Source organism: Halichoerus grypus, chromosome 5 (genome assembly GCF_964656455.1).
Source record: "Halichoerus grypus chromosome 5, mHalGry1.hap1.1, whole genome shotgun sequence".
Taxonomy (NCBI): Eukaryota; Metazoa; Chordata; class Mammalia; order Carnivora; family Phocidae; genus Halichoerus; species Halichoerus grypus.
The window spans coordinates 62,576,236-62,597,805 of NC_135716.1; the positions used below are offsets into that span (position 1 = coordinate 62,576,236).

A 21,570-nucleotide genomic window follows, 5' to 3' on the forward strand; every position below is an offset into this window, starting at 1 on the left:
GACTTGATGTGTTATGACTTACTTTTATGTCTCTTCTAATCTACAGGTTCTCCTATGTCATTTTTTGTCCTGTAATTTTGTTGTTGCTGTTGTTTTTCCAAAAAACCCAAATTGTCTGTCCTGTGAGTTTTCCATAGTCTGGATTTTTCCCTTTACATCCCTGTGATGCGGCTTGAAATGTCCCTCTACCCCTTGTAATTTCTGTAAATTAGTAGTCAGTTTTGGATAAAGTTTTTGTTGTTGTTCTGAGTACTGCTTCAGAGAGAATGGTTATACATTAGTCCCCCCACCCCATTATCTGCGGTTTTGCTTTCTGTGGTTTCAGTTACCCGCAGTCAACTAACTACAGTCCAGAAAGTAGTTGATCCTTCTGACATATCGTCAGAAGGTCAACGGTAGCCTCACAGTACGTCACAATGCCTCCATCTTTCACCTCACTTCTCTCATCACGTATGCATTTTAACATCTCACATAATCACAGGAAGTACAGTGCGATATTTTGAAGGAGAGAGACCACAGTCACATAACTTTTATTATAATATATTGTTATAGTTGTTCTCTGTATTACTTATTGTTAATCTCTCTGCATAATTTAAAAATTAAACTTTATAATACATATGTATGTATAGGAAAAACATAGTATATATATAGGGTTTGGTACTATTCATGGTTTCAGGCCTCCACTGCACTGGGATTTTGGAACGTATCACCCCACAGATAAGGGAGGATGACGATAGTTCCATCTGGAGGCACATAATGTCCTGTTGACTCTTCACTCTTCTTGACTAATTTTGGCAGGATTGATAATTATTGCTTAGATCCATTAATTCACTAAAGATTGCCAAATGGTGATTGTCTAATTTTATAAGACCATATTCATTTATTTGCTGGAAAACTTCTGTAAAGAGAAACTTCCTCAAATACTTGGTTACCCTGAAATACAATTTGTATAGGAAAGGTAGATTAAATGTTTGATTCTTTCCCTTTACTTTTACCAGTTTTTGAAAGTAGTAACTTTGGCCTCCTCACATATTTTTAAGGTTAATTTTTGGATGAACATAAAAATTTTAAAATGTTAGATATAATTCACTGCATTGCAGTTATTATTCTTATTCATGTTCAAATCTTCTCAACTCTTTCCAGTGGGAGACTATTTAAAGTTGGCTCCTGAGCTCTTTTGACACAGCCAAGTGGTCTTTTACATGTTTTGCTTTCTGGCATGACAGGATGTTTAGGCTCATTTTGCTTCCAACTCAGAATCAACCATTATTCCAAGGGACTCCAATTCATTTTAGTGGGAAATACATTTTAAGACTAGATTCTGGACACTTGGATGAACTCATTATTTTGGGGCCGGTAATAGTGGTCAGATATAAGAAACATGTAAGTTTTAAATATTTTACTTTGACATAATTCAGGTTTACAAAAAAGTTGAGAAAAGAAAAAAAAGAATTTCTGTATACCTTTCATTCAGATTGCCCAAATGTTGCTAATGTAATAATGTCAACATTGGTGGTTAATATTTTGCTTTATCATTTTCCTTCTCTCTTTTTCATATTTATAATAAAATTTCCCCAGAACCATTTGAAGGTAAGTTGCTCTTTACTCCTAAACACTTCAGGGTGTTATTTCCTAAAAAGGAGGACATTTTCTTAGGTGGTTACAGTATAATTATCAAAATCAGTAATTAACGTAAGAACAATACTAATATTGTATTAAATAACCTTGTTTAAATTTCCTCAATTATTTGAATAGAGCTGCTCAAGGCAATAGAGAATCCTAGATCATATATGACATTCAATTGTAATGTTCTTATTGTTGTTGCTTAATTTCCTTTAATGTAGAACAGTTTTCAGTATTTCACATTTATGACCTTTATGTTTTTTGAAAATATGGGCCATTTATTTTTTTAGGAGGTCCCTCAATTTGTCGTTTTCCAATGTTTCCTATGATTATAGTGAAGTCATGCATTTTTGGCAAGTATGACACAGAAGTGATGTATTCCTTTCATATCAAAAGGCACATGATACTGATTTGTCTCATCACAAGTGATATTAACCTTGGCCACTCGGTTAAGGTGCTGTCTTTCATGCTTCTCCATCGTAAAGTTGCTACTTCTCTCTTGTTAATTATTAAGTATCTTCTGGGGAGTAAGTCTGAAACTATGTAGATAACCTGTAATTCATCAAAATTTCACCCACTAATTTTAACATCCTTCGCTGACCCTTCCCTGCATCAATTACTATGATGACTACCAATCTGTGATTTTCTAATTTCACCATTCCTTCCAGATTTATTTGTTGATACTCTACCATGAGAAAGAGCTTCCCTCTCATCTCCATGTGTGTATGTATGCATGTACATACGTAGGTATATCAGAATGGGCTTATGGATTAATTTTTTTATTCAATGGACTGTAACATATTAGTATCATTATTTTTAGGTTTTAAAAAGTCCCTAGAAGGAGCTCCTACAAGTAGGCTCCTGTGTTTTCTTGAAATGTTCCATCATTCTTTGATTGCATCTTACTTCCTGACACTAAAAGACAATCCAGACAAAACACATACTTTCTTAGCTGCAGCCCTAGATTCAGCCATTTCTCCAAAGAGCCCTGGTTCCTTTTAACAGAGAATGATATTTAGAAAACAGTATCTGCTCTCTAGTTGTGCTCAGTGTCAGTGGAGAGTGTGTTATACTGAACTAATGAATCATTGAACATTATATCAAAAACTAATGATGTATTATACTTCAGCTAATTGAATTTAAATGAGACACCACCTCACACCAGTCAGAATGGCTAAAACGAACAAGTCAGGAAACGACAGATGTTGGCGAGGATGCGGAGAAAGGGGAACCCTCCTACACTGTTGGTGGGAATGCAAGCTGGTGCAGTCACTCTGGAAAACAGTATGGAGGTTCTTCAAAAAGTTGAAAATAGAGCTACCCTATGACCCAGCAATTGCACTACTGGGTATTTACCCCAAAGATACAAATGTAGGGACCCAAAGGGGTACATGCACCCCAATGTTTATAGCAGCAATGTCCACAATAGCCAAACTATGGAAAAAGCCAAGATGTCCATCGACAGATGAATGGATAAAGAAGATGTCCATCAACAGATGATGGATACACACACACACACACACACACACACACACACACACACACACACACTGGAATATTATGCAGCCATCAAAAGGAATGAAATCTTGCCATTTGCAACAACGTGGATGGAACTGGAGGGTATTATGCTGAGCGAAATAAGTCAATCAGAGAAAGACATGTATCATATGATCTCACTGATATGAGGAATTCTTAATCTCAGAAAACTAACTGAGGGTTGCTGGAGTGGTGGGGGGTGGGAGGGATGGGGTGGCTGTGTGATAGACATTGGGGAGGGTATGTGCTATGGTGAGCGCTGTGAATTGTGTAAGACTGTTGAATCACAGATCTGACCTCTGAAACAAATAATACATTATATGTTAAAAAAAAAAAAAAAAGAAGAAGAAGAAGAAGAAGATAGCAGGAAGGGAAAAATGAAGGGGGGGAAATCGGAGGGGGAGACAAACCATGAGAGACTATGGACTCTAAAAAACAAACTGAGGGTTCTAGAGGGGAGGGGGGTGGGGGGATAGGTTAGCCTGGTGATGGGTATTAAAGAGGGCACGTACTGAATGGAGCACTGGGTGTTATATGCAAACAATGAATCATGGAACACTACATCAAAAACTAATGATTAACATAATAAAAAAATAAACACCCAAATAAAACATAAAAAAGAAATAAATGAATGAATTTAAAAAATTAAAAATAAATTAAAAAACCAGGAATTTTTTTTTCTTTTTCAAGTTTTTATTAAATTCCAGTTAATTAACATACAGTGTAATACTAGTTTTGGGTGTAGAATTTAGTGATTCATCAAAAAAAATATGAGTTCTTAATGATACTTCCTCTTAAAAACAGGATTATTGGATTTTTACTTAATATTCATCCTACATCTGTATTTCCTTTCCCTTATGCCAAAAATTCTGGTTCTTAAGGATATTAACATAATTAATTCTTTGTTATATCACACAAAGCATAGACAATAATCTCTTTATAATAATGCCAACACTATCCATCAATGACACGATTGCCAAAAATAGCTTTAGATTGTACTGCTGTTCCCTCTGTCCTTAGGGAGCAGAGAACAATCAAATCACTGTGTTTATAATGACTTGGAGTAATTCATCTCAGTGGGTTTACACCATCAACCCTGAAACACAGTTGTGCTGATTTGTTTCATTTTGCTTTTGATTATTAAAAATTACTGTTTTAAGATTTTATTTTGTTTTAAAATTATATATGTAAGTGGTCCCAAATGCATACATATTCAAAGTTCTAAGAAATCAAGCCTCTATCCCTATCGTCTCCTCTCTACACCTTTCTATATGTAACTTTTAAAAAACAATGTGTCTGTGTGTGTGTGTGTCTGTGTGTGTGTGTGTGTGTGTGTGTGTTTTACAGTATGACAGATTTTGCTCTTGTTATTTTGGCTTTCATCTAAGCAAATATGTATCTATATTTTCATTACACTTACTCAGATAAATGGTACCACACTTACAAACACATTTCCTCTTCTTGCCTCTTTCATTTAACAATATATCCTGGGAATTACTCTGAAGTCTCTATAGAGAGATTCTTTCATTTTTACAGCTATATAATATTCTATTGTGTGGAGGTACTACAATGTATCCAATATTTTTCTTTTAATGGACATTTAGCTGTTTTATATTTTTGCTATTAAAATAGCATGACAAGGTGTAACCTCATGCATAAGTCTTTTTATATTTTTGCCAGTGTGTCTTTGGAATAGACTCAAGGAACTAATCAAAAAGTATTGCACCTAAAGTTTTTTAAATGTTGAAAATTCTCCCTGCATAGCGTTTGTACCATTTTGCATTCTCACCAGCAATGTCTGAAAGTGCCTATTTCCTCACAGCCTCACCAAAAGAGTATTTTAATTAACTTGGGGATTTTTAAAAGTCTGATAGGTAAGCAGTGGTGTTTAATTTGCATTTCTCTTATTCTGAATGAGGCAACTAGCATCTTTTCATATGATTAAGGAACATTTTCATTTTTTTTTTCTGTGAACAATCTATTCATATGGCTCATTTTTAGTGGAATTTAGGCCTTTTATTCTCTATTTTTAGAAGCGTCCTATAATTAGGGTTATTAAGATTTGCCTGTGATGTAAGCTGCAAATATTTTTCCTTGATTGTCACTTTCCACATTTCATTTTTAAGAGATAGGTTTTTAAGATAAAACATGAACAATAATTATACTGGTGGTCTCCCTTAATATTAGGACTATTGCTTGTTATAAATCAAACATATGACCAACACAAGATATTAAGCAGTTTTATGGATTTTCCTCTACTGCCAAAAATATAGGATACACATGTAGGTGGTCACATGTGGGTGGGCAAGAGATTCTGGAACACAGAAACAAGACAAAGGATCATAACAGTGTAAGTATGCCCTAAATCCCAAAACCATTCTCTAAATAATCACAAAGACATGTACGTACACACACACACACACAGACACACACACACACACACACACAAGGAATGCAATCCAGATTTGTTTGCTTGGGAGAAATGAATAGAAATGGAAAGTCAATAGCAAAACAAATCTATCTGGTGAAAAAATATCTTATCTTTGAAGGAGTTAAGATTTCAGTCCTTCCACTGGTATACTCAGTGGGGGCAATCATCAGAGGCTAGAAAGCCCATGGCATATTATGTCTGTACCAGATTATGTTACTCGCATCAGATAGCCAGTCTGAAATAATAAAAAATAGTCTCTTGTTGAGCTTCTTACTTGTTAGTGAGGCAACATAACATAGTATTTAAGAAAATGGGTTTTGGAGTTAAATTTGCACTCAAATCTGAGTTCTACAGTATATTATCTATGTCTGTAAATTCACAGAAGTTACAAAACTCCATGGGCTTCAACTGTCCTATGTGTAGAATGGACATAAGAGCTTTCTCAAAATAGGGCTCTTGCAAATGTTAGTAAGAAAGTGTACTTACGACACCTGGCACAGTACCTGTCATACTGTATGCTTGATAAATACAATCCATTATTATGTACCTAGTTAGTCTTTTGCATGGTCTCATATATACTTAACTTCCATGCTGAAACATTATTTGTGAGAATGAACACTACACTGTCGACCTCCCTTTCTAGATTTCTATCATATTAGAACTAGAGCTCTTAATATAATAAAATAACTCAAAGAAAATGTCTTGATAGTAGGCAATATGGTAAAAGGCCACAAAAAGTAAAACTGGATTAGAGAAATGGAACATACTTAGTTCTGGCTATTACACAATTATCTCCCCAAAGCTTAGTGCAGACTTAGTAGGCACTGTGAACTAAGAGTTTCTTTCTTTCTTTTTTTTTAAAAAAAGATTTTATTTATTTATTTGACACAGAGAGATACACAGCGAGAGAGGGAACACAAGCAGGGGGAGTGGGAGAGAGAGAGAAGCAGGCTCCCTACTGAGCAGGGAGCCCGATGCGGGGCTCGATCCCAGGACCCTGGGATCATGACCTGAGCCGAAGGCAGACGCTTAACGACTGAGTGACCCAGGCGCCCTGAACAAAGAGTTTCTAATAAAGATAGTAATTATTAAGTGAGTGATTTTTCTGCACCAGGCACCTGTAATAGGAACTGTACTGGCATAATCCACTGGAGAGACTATGAGTATAGATTCTGGAGTATAAACTGTCTGGGTTTGAGTTCCAGTTCTTCCATTTACTGTGGGACCACGGGGAACTTATGAAACTCTAAGAGCTCCTGTTTTGTCATCTAATAGACCGATAACTAACAGTAACTATATCACATACATGACATAATTGTTAAGAGCATGGGCTCTGAGGTTAATGTGTCTGTGTCCCACTTCTATTTTCAATTAATATAACTTCTGATAAACTTATTAACCTCTATGCATCCCAATTTTGTTGTTCGTCAAACAGGAATAATAGTACCTAATTTCACAGAGTATTGGTAAATATTAAATAAGATACTACAGGTAAATAATTTAGAACACTGCCTGGCATGCAGTAAGTTCTCAACAAATGTAAGATATTTTTTCATTAGGGTAAAATGGTGTAATCTATAAGAAATGCTTAGCCCAAGGTCTAGAATATAGTATGCACTAAATAGTCCATTATTATTATATCCATTATTATTATTATTACACCTATTTAAAGATTCAAGGACTAGAAACTCAAGCTGTCATTCAATAGTTAACAAGTTGGTTAAATGAGTTGTCTAAATGATGAGTTGTCTAAAAGAGATGCAAACTATCTATAACCCTAAATACTCTAAAATGTATCTTTTACTTGAGCCAGAACACCAGGGAGCCCTGTCCTATACATCACTATTTAGACTTCCTGTGGAATTGTTCCAACTAAACTTTGCTTTTGCATTATGACATCTGTCTAGGTCAGCAGACATTATTCAAGGAATTCCTATGAAACTAATGATCTTATTTACTGTAAGAATACATTGTTTTAAATTATAGTAAAACAAATGAACCTCCTAAACCATTTTTAAGTATACAGTTTTAAGTATACATTTTAAGTATACAATTCAGTAATGTTAAGTACATTCACGATGCAGTCCAAACCAATGTTGAGCAGACCTCTTTCATCTTGTGAAACCGAAGCCCTATACCCATTGAACAACTCCCGTGTCCCACTCCCTGGCAACTATCATTGTACTTTCTGTTTCTATGAATTTGACTACCTTAGATACCTTGTATAACTGGAATCAGACAGTATGTGTCTTTCTGTAACTTTTTTTTCACTTAGCATAATGTCCTCAAGGTTCATCCATGTGGTAGCATATGACAAGATTTCCTTCCTGTTTAAGGCTGAATAACATTCCATTGTATGTGTGTATCACATTTTGTTTCTCTATTCATCCATCAGTGGACACTTGGTTGCTCCCACCTTTTGGCTATTGTGAATAAGGCTACAATGAACATGGATGTGCAAATATGTCTTCAAGATCCTGCTTTTAGTTCTTTTGGATACATACCTAGAAGGAGGATTGCTGGATCATATGGTAATTTTATCTTTAATGTTTTTAAGAACTGCCATACTGTCTTCCATAGTGACTGCACCGTTTTATATTCCCACCAACATTGTGCAAAAGTTCCAATTTCTCTACATCCTCACCAACATTTATTATTTTCTGGAGTTTTTCTGATAGTAGCCATCCTAAGGGTTTGAGATGGTATCTTGTTGTGGTTTTGATTTACATCTCTCTAATGATTAGTGATATGGGGATCTTTTCATATATTCACTGGCCATTTGTACATCATCTTTGGAGAAATGTCTATTCAAGTTCTTTGCCCATTTTAAAATCTGGTTATTTGTTTTGTTGTTGAATTGTAGGAGTTCTTTATATATACTGGATATTAACCTCTTATTATATATATATGATTTGCAAATATTCCTCCTAATCTGGAAGTTATTTTTGCACTCTGTTGATTATACCCTTTGGTGCACAGAAGCATAAAAATTTTTTAAGAATATTATTGATACATTATACGTATCCACTTCATGAGGATTAATGAGGGATATTTTTCTTAAGATTCAGTAGTAGGAATAGTTAGTTTCCCTGTGAACAACTAGTTTGCTATGATCCTGTGAGTGGTGATGATACCAAGTAACAAAAAGCTCAATTGTGTCTCAACCAGAGTGATGATATTGAGCCCCAAGACTGCATTTTGCACAGGGGACTCACATATTTCCTATGCTCTGTTCCCTTTGAAATGATTTTCCCAAATATTCCTTTTAAATGTTTTACATTTTAGCAATCTGCCTAAAATTATTTTTGAGTGGGAGAGTAATTGATGTTATTTTCAATAGTTACTAAAACCATTACATTTCACAGAGAAGGAAACTAAAGCCCAGCATCTATAAATAACTTTCTGAAGTCCACATAATTAGTAAATGGCAGGAGCCAAGGTTCAGTCCAAGGTTTCCTCTGTGGATTTTTCCAAAATATCAGGCAATTTCTTCAAGCAGTGAACAAAAATTTCCATAATATGAGACAAGAAGTGTCATTTGTGATGTGGTTGCTATATCCTCTAAAAACTCAGAGGAGGTAAGATCACTTTCTGCAAGAGTGATCAGGGAAGGCTGGAGCTTGAAAAATGGAAAACTTAGAAGGGAGGGAATGACAATGAGCAAAAATGTGGAAATAAACAAAAAATATGAAAAGTACTATAGTCTAGCTGCCTTACACTATTCCTTGTTGAGCACAAAACAGACTCTGAATAGAGAAAAAGAGGGAAGAAAAGCATAAAATATAGATTTGAGTGACAAAATGGAGACCGCTTAATCTGTTAGAAATTTGGACTTAATTTGAAGTAGCAGGGAGTCATGGAAAATTTTTAGCAGGATTCTCTAAGTAAGCTTCCCTAGAACCAGAGGCTAAAAAAGGTGATATATTCATAGGGTGTCTCATGTGAACCTGTAAGAGAGTAAAGGAAGCAGAAGACAGGGGAAGAAACTAGGCAAACATATGGGTTCAGGTAAAGTCTACTCACAGCCTGATCTCATAAGGATCTCTGGAATGTAAATGACAAGTCAGAGTCTTATTTCAGTCAGTCACTAACTGAGGGCCAACCCAGGCATCTCTGGGCAGGATGGCTCCCAATGGATTGAAGCAATCCTCAGGAAAACAGTGAGCCCAGAAGCATCCAACCCTCACAGCACTTGAAGGCTTGGTCACACTGCCCCAACGAACAGAAACTGAGCAGGCACCAGCCATGTCTACTATATGGCATTTTAAAGGATGAACTGGAATGGCAGCAGCCTGAAGAATTAGATACAGATATGAAAGGTAATACTATCTGAACCTGAATAGTGGCTGTAAGGCAAAACAATAGCTTCCCCAGAATGTCCACATCCTAACACCCAAACCTGTGAATATGTTACATTAAATGGCAAAAGGGACTTAGCATGATTAAAGTTAAAAATGTTAAGATTCGATTATCCGGATTAGCCAGGTGGCCCCAACCTAATCACATGATCCCACAAAAGCAGAAAGCTTTTCCTGGCTACAATTAGCCAGAGATGAGATGTTTCTGGTTTTGAAGATGGAGGAAAAGGGTCATGCACCAAGAAATAGAGCAGCCTCTAAGAGCTGGAAGGGGCAAGGAAACAGACTTCCCCTAGAACTTCAGGAAGGAATGCACCCTATGATAACTTGATTTAAGCCCAGAGAGACTCATGTTGAACTTCTAAACTATAGAAACATAAGATAATAAATTTGCATTATTTTAATTTGTTACAGCAGCCATAGAAAACCAAACAGGGGCTAAGGAAAGAGGAAGGACAAAACTAATGAATAAGAAATTGACAGAATTCCCACAACTAAAAATAAAAGCCTTAAAACTAACATTAGCCTCTGTTTTGTTTTACTGTTTCCATTTTAAGTAAAATTAATCATTCTTACTACCTTTATCAGAATCCACAAACTAACTTTGAAATCCGCAGGAAAAAAAATCATTTCAAAGAAATGACAATTAAATATAATTGGAATAGGATAGTAAATGATTGGTAGTTTATAAAGGTTAAGAAAAACAGATCTTTAGCAACCCCCCCAAATTTTTAATGGAAGATTAAAAGGAAGAAACTTAATTGATTTTTATTATTACATTAAAGACATAGGTGTCAGGTCAACGCAAGTTGTAAATCATTCCTTTTGGGTTTTTTTAGTATCTGCCTGAGAGTCACATTTTCTTACCGAGAAAAATGCAGGACTGTGAGCTTAATGGTCAGCAGAGAGCGCCATGGGGCCAACTCTCTCCCCAACTAAAGCTGCTTTCCAGGCAGGCAAAGAATACTGGCTATGGCTCTGGCAGCCTGTGTTTGCCTTTTATTATCTGGGAACTCTTAAAAAATTAGGTATGAGAATGGGAACAATTTCTTTACACTGACATAAGTATTTTTAAATAAAAGTTTATTTATGACAATTATTGACACCTCAGTAAAAATTAAAAATATTAAATGTACAATAAATTTCATCAATTTCCATGAAGTCTTCAAAAATAGGAATATCAGGTAAGTAAATGAAAAATAGCAATTTAGTTAAATTGAAACTCCTTTCAGCTAGTACTTGGAAGAGAGAGGGTATTGGGGTACGGATGTGTTCTGAGGATGATACTAATCAAGGATCATGGCATCCACTGAGGGTGAAATCTATTTTCAGTTGAAAGAACAATTAGTATATTCTTTAGCTTACAAAAAAGGTGTAGGCACCAACCCCACTGCTAATTAGAACCCAGAAGAAAGGAAGGACAAGGGCCAAGCAAAATCAGACAAGCTCATATATGGCTCAGGCAGCCAGGGCTTTGCAAAATATATTGGAAGGAGCAAATGAACCTAGAAATAGAGATGATGAGGTCTTTGTACTTAAAGTGAACACAGAATAAAAATGCAGGAGTAGGGATTATGAAACTTCTGCAAGTTGTAAGGAAGGTCATGGTATAAGAAGGAGGCCAGCTGGGGCAAAGACAATGATGGACACAAAGAGGAAGAAGACTAGAAAAGCAGGACAAAGTCAGGAGACCACATCTACCACTTTTTCTACTTGCTATTGTTTGTAGTCAAGATCTAGCTTTGCACAGAGTTAATATAGATACAAATTAATTTTTAAATATTATGATGGTTTATTGACTTACTTAATACTTATAAGTATATTGATAAATTTTACTTATTATTTAGTCAAACAGAAATGTATTTTTATGGTACAAAATTCAAAAGGTATAATCCTATTTGGAACAGAAGAGTACTAACTTTATTGTTTTTGTAAAAATAATACAATTATTACATTATAGTTTATTATTTTAAAATGTAATGATTCATAGAATTCCATTTTTTTGTATGATGCTTTCTATCATTTTCTTTCTATATATCTAGCCACCAAGCCAGCTGTAATATGTCTTCTGTTTAGAGAGATTTTGGGTCAACATTCACCAAATATTAATGGCTATTTCTAGGTGCTTTGCCCTTTTCCAACTACATATCTGACGTCAGATTTTTTTTTCAGCCGAAACAACATAACACAATGAGTGCAGAAGTAGTTATGAAAATGCAGAAGTTTCCAATTAAGCCAGGCATTAAAGAGACTTTCAAAAATGTAAATAATGTAATGTTCTCACAAATACCTTGTTTTGGCAAATAAAGTATTTTTCATAAAAAACGTTACCTTTGTTAATATAATGGCTTTATCACTGCTATTTTTAAAATGAACAACATATACATTTTTTAGAAGTCTTAATTTCTTACATGGTAAATATCGATAGATATAATCTACACAAACCAAAGCCTCTTGAGGCCCTCTGTCATAAGAATGTAGAGGGGTCCTGAGACCAAACCAAACCAAACCAAACAAAAATGAGAACTTCTATCCCAATGACTCCTAGATGTATAACTAAATCGAGTCTCTCATGAGTAATAGTGCATATAAATATGCTTAATAGACAACTCAAAATAAACAAGCCAAAAGAGAACTCTTACTGTTACTGCAATCTGCCTAATCTGCTTTTCCCCAGTTTTTCCAATTTTGATAAATGGCACTACAGTGTACCTAGTTGTTTATCTCCCAAACCTAGGAATCATCATTGACTGATTCCTTCTTTTTTTAAAAGATTTTATTTATTTGTTTGACACAGAGAGAGAGACCACGAGAGAGGGAACACAAGCAGGGGGAGTGGGAGAGGGAGAAGCAGGCTTCCCGCGGAGCAGGGAGCCCGACATGGGACTCAATCCCAGGACCCTGGCATCATGACTTGAGCCGAAGGCAGACGCTTAACGACTGAGCCACCCACACGCCCCCCCTTTTTTTTAAAGATTTTATTTATTTATTTATGACTGATTTCTTCTACAACTCCCCACATCGGATACACTTAACAAGTTCTACTGACACCACTGTTAAAATACATTCCTAATGATGTCACTTCTCACCACCTTCACAACTATCACCCCAGTAAAGGTACCATCATATTCTCTTCATATCTTGGAATTTAAAAATAAAACAATACAAAACTTACTAAGTTTTCCAAAGGATAGCTATAGAAAAGTACAAGTGTCTTCCATATCCTCATCTTCATCATCATGTACAGAAAAAAATATTTTACGTAATATAATATGATTAGTTTTCTTTTTTTTTTTAGTGATTCAGTGAGATTCAGTTTTCTCTAACCAAATTCTAAAACTCCTGACTCTGAAGAGTAGGTGATATATATACTTCATGCAATAACTTTCATAAAAGAATCAAAGCATATAACCGGAAGTTTTGAAAAGTTAGCACCAAATAAATTATATTTGAAGACTTTATGTTTCAGAAAGTCTTTCATTTAGATAGTGAATTAAAATAAAATGTAAATTCTATATTTTCTCTTCAACTTACCTTATCGAGTTCATCTGAAATTGCAATACCTGGGATTCAAAAGAGATGTATAAAAAAGTTTTAGAAGAAGTCTTTAACAACCCAATGTTAGAAACAAAAACAAAAGTTCTATTTGTAAAATTAGTACATTTTCCATTCTATTTTTGGCTTTTATTAGTGCTTCAAAATAATGTGGTATATCCTTTCTACTAACAAAACAAATTAGGAATTTAAGTCAACTATAACAACATGAACTGCTGAAACAGTGCAATGTGTGACAAAAACAAAACAAGTACCATACTGCTTGCAGATTGTTAAATGCAGAGCAAACATGCAAAAACAAGTGTAGAGATGACAATCAAGTACAGCTTAGCATGTTACAATTTTGTTCCTCCTGAAGAATTGATTTAGACTCCTAGAGTGATAAAATATTATAGCAGAACAGTGGTTGGAGATCATTTATTTTAATTCCCTTATCCTACAACTGAAAAAACAGAGACCAGAGTTAAAGGGATTTGCCCCATATTCTCTTAGGTTGACAGCTTCTTGAGCCAATGGATAAATGATTCCTCCTCACAAGTTCGCCTTCAAACTATCCACGCATTTCTCATTGTATATCAAATTTCTATCTTTCCTATTCCTCCAAAATTGGTCTAAGTCAGCAATGTAAAAAGTTCTAGTCCTTAATTTATTTATCTGTGGTAACAGGCTCTTTTAACCTCATTCTCCTCCTTGAAATGCTGCCCTCTCTCTTCATTCTCTTTGTCTTCTTCACAGGAATCCTCTTTTTTGGGGGTAGGGAGTCCTTCCCTGAAATGCCTAGGGTTCTTTGCTGAGCCGTCTTTTCTTTAGCTTCCCGTGGTAATCTAACTCATACCAATGATGTTTTTATTTCTCTATACGGTGATGACCAGGGAATCTTTATCACCAGCATAGACTTTCTTCCTGAGCTGGTTGCTGAGTCCCTGTGGGCATTTCAATCTCGACATGCCAGGTTAAAGACATCCTCCCATCTCCTCACTTCTTCTTTTGAACAATGGTGTGCCTATGGCTGAACACACTGTGGCCAGGCGCAGGAGTAGTGCAGCCAGCCCTCAGGTTTGAGGCAGAGGGTAAAGGGAAGCTGGTGTCAAACCCCAGTGTAGGATGGGCCAAGAGACAAGGAAAGTTCTAAGGTTTGAAGTCAAAGGAAACACAGAGAAAATAAAAACAGCTTGAAGCCAACGTTCAGCAGGCTATAAATAAAGCCCAAGAAAGAATGAGCTGGGTTAGAAAAAAGAACCTGAAAAGAGTAGCAAGAAAATAAGTCTGAGTAAAAATCCCCTCACCTGATCAGGTACAGAATGTCTGTACAGAATTTCTGTCCTTTGTCGATTGCTATATATTATTTCGCTCTCCACTGACCTCATAAATCAATTATACACAAAGTAGAAAAAGATGCCCTACTTCCTCTCAGTAAGCAGCATAACACTTCCCCTTGTAGATAAAACTAAAACACAGGTGTATTTGAGACACATTCTTCATCGCAATACTCTATGAAATTCTTTTTTGGTAAAAGTTACTGTAACTAAGAATTTTTATGTGTCACTATGCTAAAAGAGAGTCTAGCTACCACTACTGGGATTTTGGAGGACCTAACTTAACAATTATTCAGGGACTTGCTGTATTATAAAGACAGCTCAAGGAGAGACGACTTCATGAAGGAGCACCGCAGGCGGGTGTGCGGTGAACTCCGAGATACAGTGGTCTGCAGCAGGGGAGCACACGCCGACGGACGAGGGACCCCAAAGCTCTGCGCGGTCATAAACATGTCGGAAGGCCTCACCGAAGTCACACACTTATGAATGTTTGGGTTTAAAAAATATATACAAATATGAATGTCACTTAGAATGACTCTGATTTCAAGCTAATGTAGGAATTTCAGAGTATCAAGTGGTTTATGTCACAGTCTATAGAAGATTTAAAAAACATTATTCTGGTTTATAGAAGCCAAATATGCATTTTAAATGCTTGGTATTTACATTTATTATAGTACTGAGGAAGTGTTCCTTTCCAGTGAGTTCAAGATTAAAACTGAACATATGGTTTAAAAATAAATATTTAAGACTTAATCTATTTTTTTTTTAAAGATTTTATTTATTTGTTTGAGAGAGAGAGAATGAGAAAGAGAGCACATGAGAGGGGGGAGGGTCTGAGGGAGAAGCAGACTCCCTGCCGAGCAGGGAGCCCGACGCGGGACTCGATCCCGAGACTCCAGGATCATGACCTGAGCCGAAGGCAGTCACTTAACCAAGTGAGCCACCCAGGCGCCCAAGACTTAATCTATTTTTAAAAAGAGAGAAAAAAGATATACAAAACAAAACTCTCTTTCTCATCCAAAGTCATAAAACTTAGCTATTTAGAATTAAATAATCCATGATTCAATTGACTGGGATCTTTTAAACTCTCTTGATTTTTTCAACTTTCTGCATTAATGCCCTTGGCCCTGCAATGAGTTTTCTTATTAGATTGTTAGAAATTGTTCAGTTGATCCTTAAATTTTTTACCCCTCATATTTATGCAATCCATTATTCATAAAGATAATAATACCTCACCTATCTAGAATGTAGCCAAGATCTAGCAAGTAAGTCAAAAGGCCTTTGAATAATGAGAATACATAGCACAGAGTACTTGCCTATCACTTATGAGCTAGCTCCTTGCAGCATCTGTTTACTGTCCATTACTTTTTTTTAAAATTTTTATTGTTATGTTAATCACCATACATTACATCATTAGTTTTTGATGTAGTGTTCCATGATTCATTGTTTGTGTATAACACCCAGTGCTCCATGCAGAACATGTACTGTCCATTACTCTTGATATTTCACACACATCAGGAGCTTTTTTGCAAGACAAAAAAATATTTGCCAGTGGAAACTGGAGATAAAGAGAAGGTTGCCATGAAGAGATACTGAAGTACGATGAAGTGACAGGTCCCAGAATAAACCTCAAACTAGCTAAAAAGGAAACGTTGTTTGGGAAAGGAATTATGCCTCTAATTATTCCAGGTGTTTGGTCTTACATATTTTGTTCAAATACCTATTATTTTCCTAACATTTATATATTTTGATGACTTTGCCTAATAAATTATCTAAACAAATCCCCACTCTCTTATATATATAATTCTATCAGCTCCTTTTATTTATATCAAATTGCATGGGAAATTTTTCACTTTTTGTTATTTCATTTTTAATCAAAGCTTAAACTGATTAAAAGCAGTTGAAAGAGCGCTAAAGAAATGTTCCTTTACAGAAACATGAAGCTGTGATGAGAACAATTCATATTGAGGAGCCGAGATTTTTTCTCCTAGTGCCTACCAGAGCATTCACAGCTATTCCCTGAGAGGAGATTAACAATTTTTGGCCATTTCATTAACTCGTAAAAGCCTTCATATCTTAAGTTATATTTTTTAAGTTTATAGAAGCTGAGAAGAAGTGGGGAACAGAAAATAAAATACCCTGGAAAATACGCAAGGGGAAATACAGTGGGTTACTATAATATGTTGTAAGGAAAGAAGGCCCGGAGTTTAATTGTGCAACTCTCGATGCATACTGGCACACATGGTCTTCCTAAAGGTCAACCTCTATCTGGATGGATTCCATTTGTGTCCTTCAGCTTATGGGCATTTCCATTTATTCTAATCTCCAAAGAGGTCTCAAAGTATCAGAAATTTATGCCAAAACACGGTTCTCACATTCCTAAATTTGAGCTGTGCTCTATCAAGGAAACAACAGCTTTTCTGCTTCACCAAGATGTGCATCTTCCCAGGTATCAGCTTAGCCCTAGAGTTCAAATTCAGCTGTAGCTACAAAAAATGGAAGTAGAAACTTTTCAAAAGTCTTTACAGTTTAGTCAGTGTAATTAATTCACGAGAGTAGGTCAGAAAATTCATATGGTATGAAATGGAATGAGCTATTTCTCCAAAATTTGTTTCCCTGTGGAAAAAAATCCCAAACTGGCCCAAACTGGCTTGTTGAGAACCAACTCTGCACATTTCTTCCCAACTTCTCATTCAGTACTAATTGGTAGCCTGAAATTAGCCATGTTGGGAGTACTTATACCATGGAAATTGGCAAATGCTACAAATTAGGGATTATTTTTTGAGTTATTGTCCCAGCACACTATGGAGTCATGCATAGTGTTAAAGCAAATACCTATGTAAGCATCACACATATCAACAAATTGAACACTGCTCATACCTCAGACCTATCCCTGACCATTTGCCAATTAAAACATTCTTTAGATAGGTTGCTGACTGCTTTTAGAGCAAATGGAATTCCTGATACAAAGTGAGGGATTCTACCTTCAATTTGATTACCAAAGAACAAAGTTGGAAAAATTTTCTGTAAGGAGTTAAATAGTAAATACTTCAGGATTTTCAAGTCACATATGGTCTGTGTCATATCCATATATTTCTTCTTCTTTTTTTATTTTTTTATTTTTTATTTTTTTTTATTTTTTTTTAAAGATTTTATTTATTTATTTGACAGAGAGAGAGACAGCGAAAGAGGGAACACAAGCAGGGGGAGTGGGAGAGGGAGAAGCAGGCTTCCTGCCGAGCAGGGAGCCCGACGTGGGGCTCGATCCCAGGACCCTGGGATCATGACCTGAGCCGAAGGCAGATGCTTAACTGACTGAGCCACCCAGGTGCCCCTCTTCTTCTTTTTTTAAACAAACTTTAAAAATGTAAGAAGCATGCTTATTAGCTCATGGGCCACAAAGACAGACCACAGGCTAGATTTGGCTCCCTGGTCAGGGTTTGCTGAGTCTTTTTCTAGAAACACATACCAATTTTTATCCTTGATTAACTGACTCTTTCAGTCTTTGAGGGACACTTCCAAACCTTAAAGGTTTTCATCAGGCCCCTACCCATCTCTTCACTATAAAAAGACTTGCTCACTGTTAAAGGACTATCAGATTTAAACTCCTGGATGTTCTGACCCATCTTACCCCCTTAAACAAGCCATTTACACTGTTCTCTCTAATCTCAGAGGACGATATGTTCTTTCCCCTAGGAAGACCAATCTCCACACCTGTTTCTTGACTCCATCCCCATCTACCTTCTCTGGTTTTTGTTCCATCTATTATCTTCCTTCTCTGTCCTGAATCTGCAAGTTCTTTATTTTGGTTTCCTCTGATCACCCTAAAACCCATTACACATTTACAGAGAGACACACATATTCTCTGTAATCACCTCTCCTGTCTTTGTTACACAAACCCACACACGCACACACGTGTGTACATGCACAAAACTAAAGAAAAACCAAACCAAAATGACTCAAAATCCTAACATCCTTTACCTTCCTCCACTAATTATGTTCTCTTTCACACCTTCCCTTTTGTCATCAAAACTTTTCAAAGGGTCATACTCCTTGTCTCTCTTTCTTACCGTCCATTCACTCTTCCAACCCCTACCTACTAGCCTCTGCTTCCACTATCCTCTTGAAACTGTTCTCTATACACATCCTGATCATGTAATCAAATGGAACCTTTTCTACTACAAAAAGATACCTATTTTATTTCACTTTATCAAGCCAATATCTGTTTATCACCAAAAAAATAGAAAACATAATAAGGGGAAAAAGGAAAACAAGCCTCCATTCATAGACAAATAATGATAACAGCTGGTTGTGAATTCTTTCAAATAATTTTGTGCACATATATAGGCATGCATATAAATACTGTAGGTCTATATAGGCATATATACACGACAAAATGAAATATACACACTTTTGTTACCTGCTTTTTACTTAAAGCATATCTTAACTATATTTTCATGTTACTACTTCCTGTATCATTTTTAATGGCTATACAGTGTACCATTGTGTGAATGTACCATGATTTCTTTATCCATTTCTCTAATAAAAGATACTTAATTTCCAACTTTTCACTATTATGAATCCCATGGCAGTAAACAACGGAAGCGGAGCTTGGAGATAGCTGCACACACAGTGGAATAGGTTTCCAACTTTTTCTTATAAACTTATCTGCCTCTTCAGACACTTCAGTTTTCTGAAATATTTTCCCTCTTCGATTTTTATGAAAATTCTATCTTGGTTTTCATCCCACCCTTTTCAGTCTCCTCAGCTAGATCACTTGTCTACCTGTATCTCAAATGCTGATGGGGTGTGTGTGTGTGTGTGTGTGTGTGTGTGTGTGTGTTGTCTTTCCCTACGTACTGAAGATTCCCACATCTATATCCCTAACCCAATTTCTCCAAATAGGCGACTTCTATATGTATGTGCTTGACTGCTGGGACCAGAGAAGAGCTATCCAAACCACTTGGATGTGCCAACAGTATCTGCAACTGGAGTGTGAAACAATACTCCTCCTTCACCCCAAAACCCTTTTGAATTTTTATTTGAGGTAGAGAGAGCACCCAGTCACCTTGATTATAAAAAAAATAAATAAAACAAACACATCCTTTTCTCTTTATGTGCACCCTTCCTTCATATAAACCAAGGACTAAGCCCCCTTCTCTGTTTTCTATCCCATGGCTTTTTTAGGCTCTCTTCATCTCATCTTTGCCTTGAGGCATGGACTATAATCATTGTGCCAGAGTGATTATTCAAAAACACGGGATGATGACCTGCTTACAAGATCCCTGTAGCACAGAAGCCCTCACCCCTGGCTGCCCTGCAACCTAGACTTCCTTCTTCATAGCTTTCTTACTCACTTCATCCTTTATGCATCAACAGTATAAAATTTTCCTCTTACATACATGCTTCTCTCTCTGCCAGGTACCTCCCTCTCCCCATGACACATCTTCCTTCTCCTTTTACCTTAGCTTTATCTTTTCATCCTTCTAGACTCCATTCAGATATAGTTTCCATCAGGTTGGCCCTAAACCCCCTTGTCAGAGGTTCTTCTACATTCCCATAGCCCCTCCTAAGGCGCCTTATATGAGGCTTTGAAATTCTGCTTTTCACAATTATGCCTCCTACTAAAAGGTAAACTTGAGGTCTGGGTGCACATGTTAACCATCTTTTAATGTATGAAGACTAGATAAATCTATGTGGCAATGAATGGATAGACAGCTCCACATTATCTGCTTCCATTCTCATTCACAGGCTGTCATCCTCTAACTCCTCAGGCTGTTTGTCAGACAAGACTTTCTTGGTATGTTCATGATTGATGAACTAAAAAAGTCATTTGTTATTTTTTCTTGGCTGAGTCCAGATTGCTATTATCAGTCACAAAGCATAAATATCTGTCTTCTGTCCTCTCAACAGCTGGGCTCTTTCCCTTGGAAAAGTTCCAGCCAGTGTTTCTCATGAACTGCATCTGTAGACCGACGTCCGATGAACTAAAGATACTCATCCTATCGCTGCCTCATTTCAGAGAAAACTGCCAAAAGCAGCAAAAGCCTCAGGCTCAGAAAATGCTGGAAGCACTGCTACCCTAGAAACAGAACTCTGCTAAGGAAAAGATTCTGTTGACCAATGTCATATAATATGGAACTGCTACTCTGTTGCTTTTAGTTTGTTATTTACCTACTCACTTACCTATTTATTTTTAAGCATTACTCCTTCAATAGATAAGCCACAGTCAAAGCTAAAGATCTCAGCAAACAAATCAAACCTACAAATACCAAAGCCATGTCATCTGATATCAAAGGCCCACATGTAGAGAAGTAAGAAGTAGCTCAGCAGTGAAGAAAGAATAAGGGAGGTCTCAGAGAAGAGGGATCAGGAAGAAATGAAATCACAGGTGGCACTCACTCAGCAAATCATAGCTGAGCTACATGCTACGTGCTGAGAAAGGCCAGGTACAGAGTGGCCCTGGCACCAGGGAGGAGATGAGTGAAAAGCAGGTAACAGCAAGGAAATGTGTTCAGAGAAAAACACAGAAGCACAAAAAGGGGGCACCAAATCCAGTCCAGAGAAGGACAGCAACAGGAAATCATTTTCGACGAACTGGTATTTGAGCTGAGGCTAAAGGGAGGAATAGGAGTAACTTGGCAGAAACAGAAGCCCTGGAGAGAAGTGACGGTGACATTTCAGGGAACAGGGACAGCATAAGCAAATATGTGAAATGGAAGAACTTCAGTAAGTGTGAAAAACTCCCATG

At 36.5% G+C, this 21,570-nt stretch overlaps 1 protein-coding gene across 1 annotated transcript in view; it reads right to left on the reverse strand.

The window, feature by feature from the left end:
* The window catches only part of C5H8orf34 (chromosome 5 C8orf34 homolog), a 372,149-nt gene that overhangs the window by 240,921 nt on the left and 109,658 nt on the right, over window positions 1-21,570 (reverse strand). Inside the window, 1 exon segment of the mRNA XM_078072311.1 lies at window positions 13,483-13,511. Coding sequence (XP_077928437.1) covers window positions 13,483-13,511 — 29 coding nt within the window.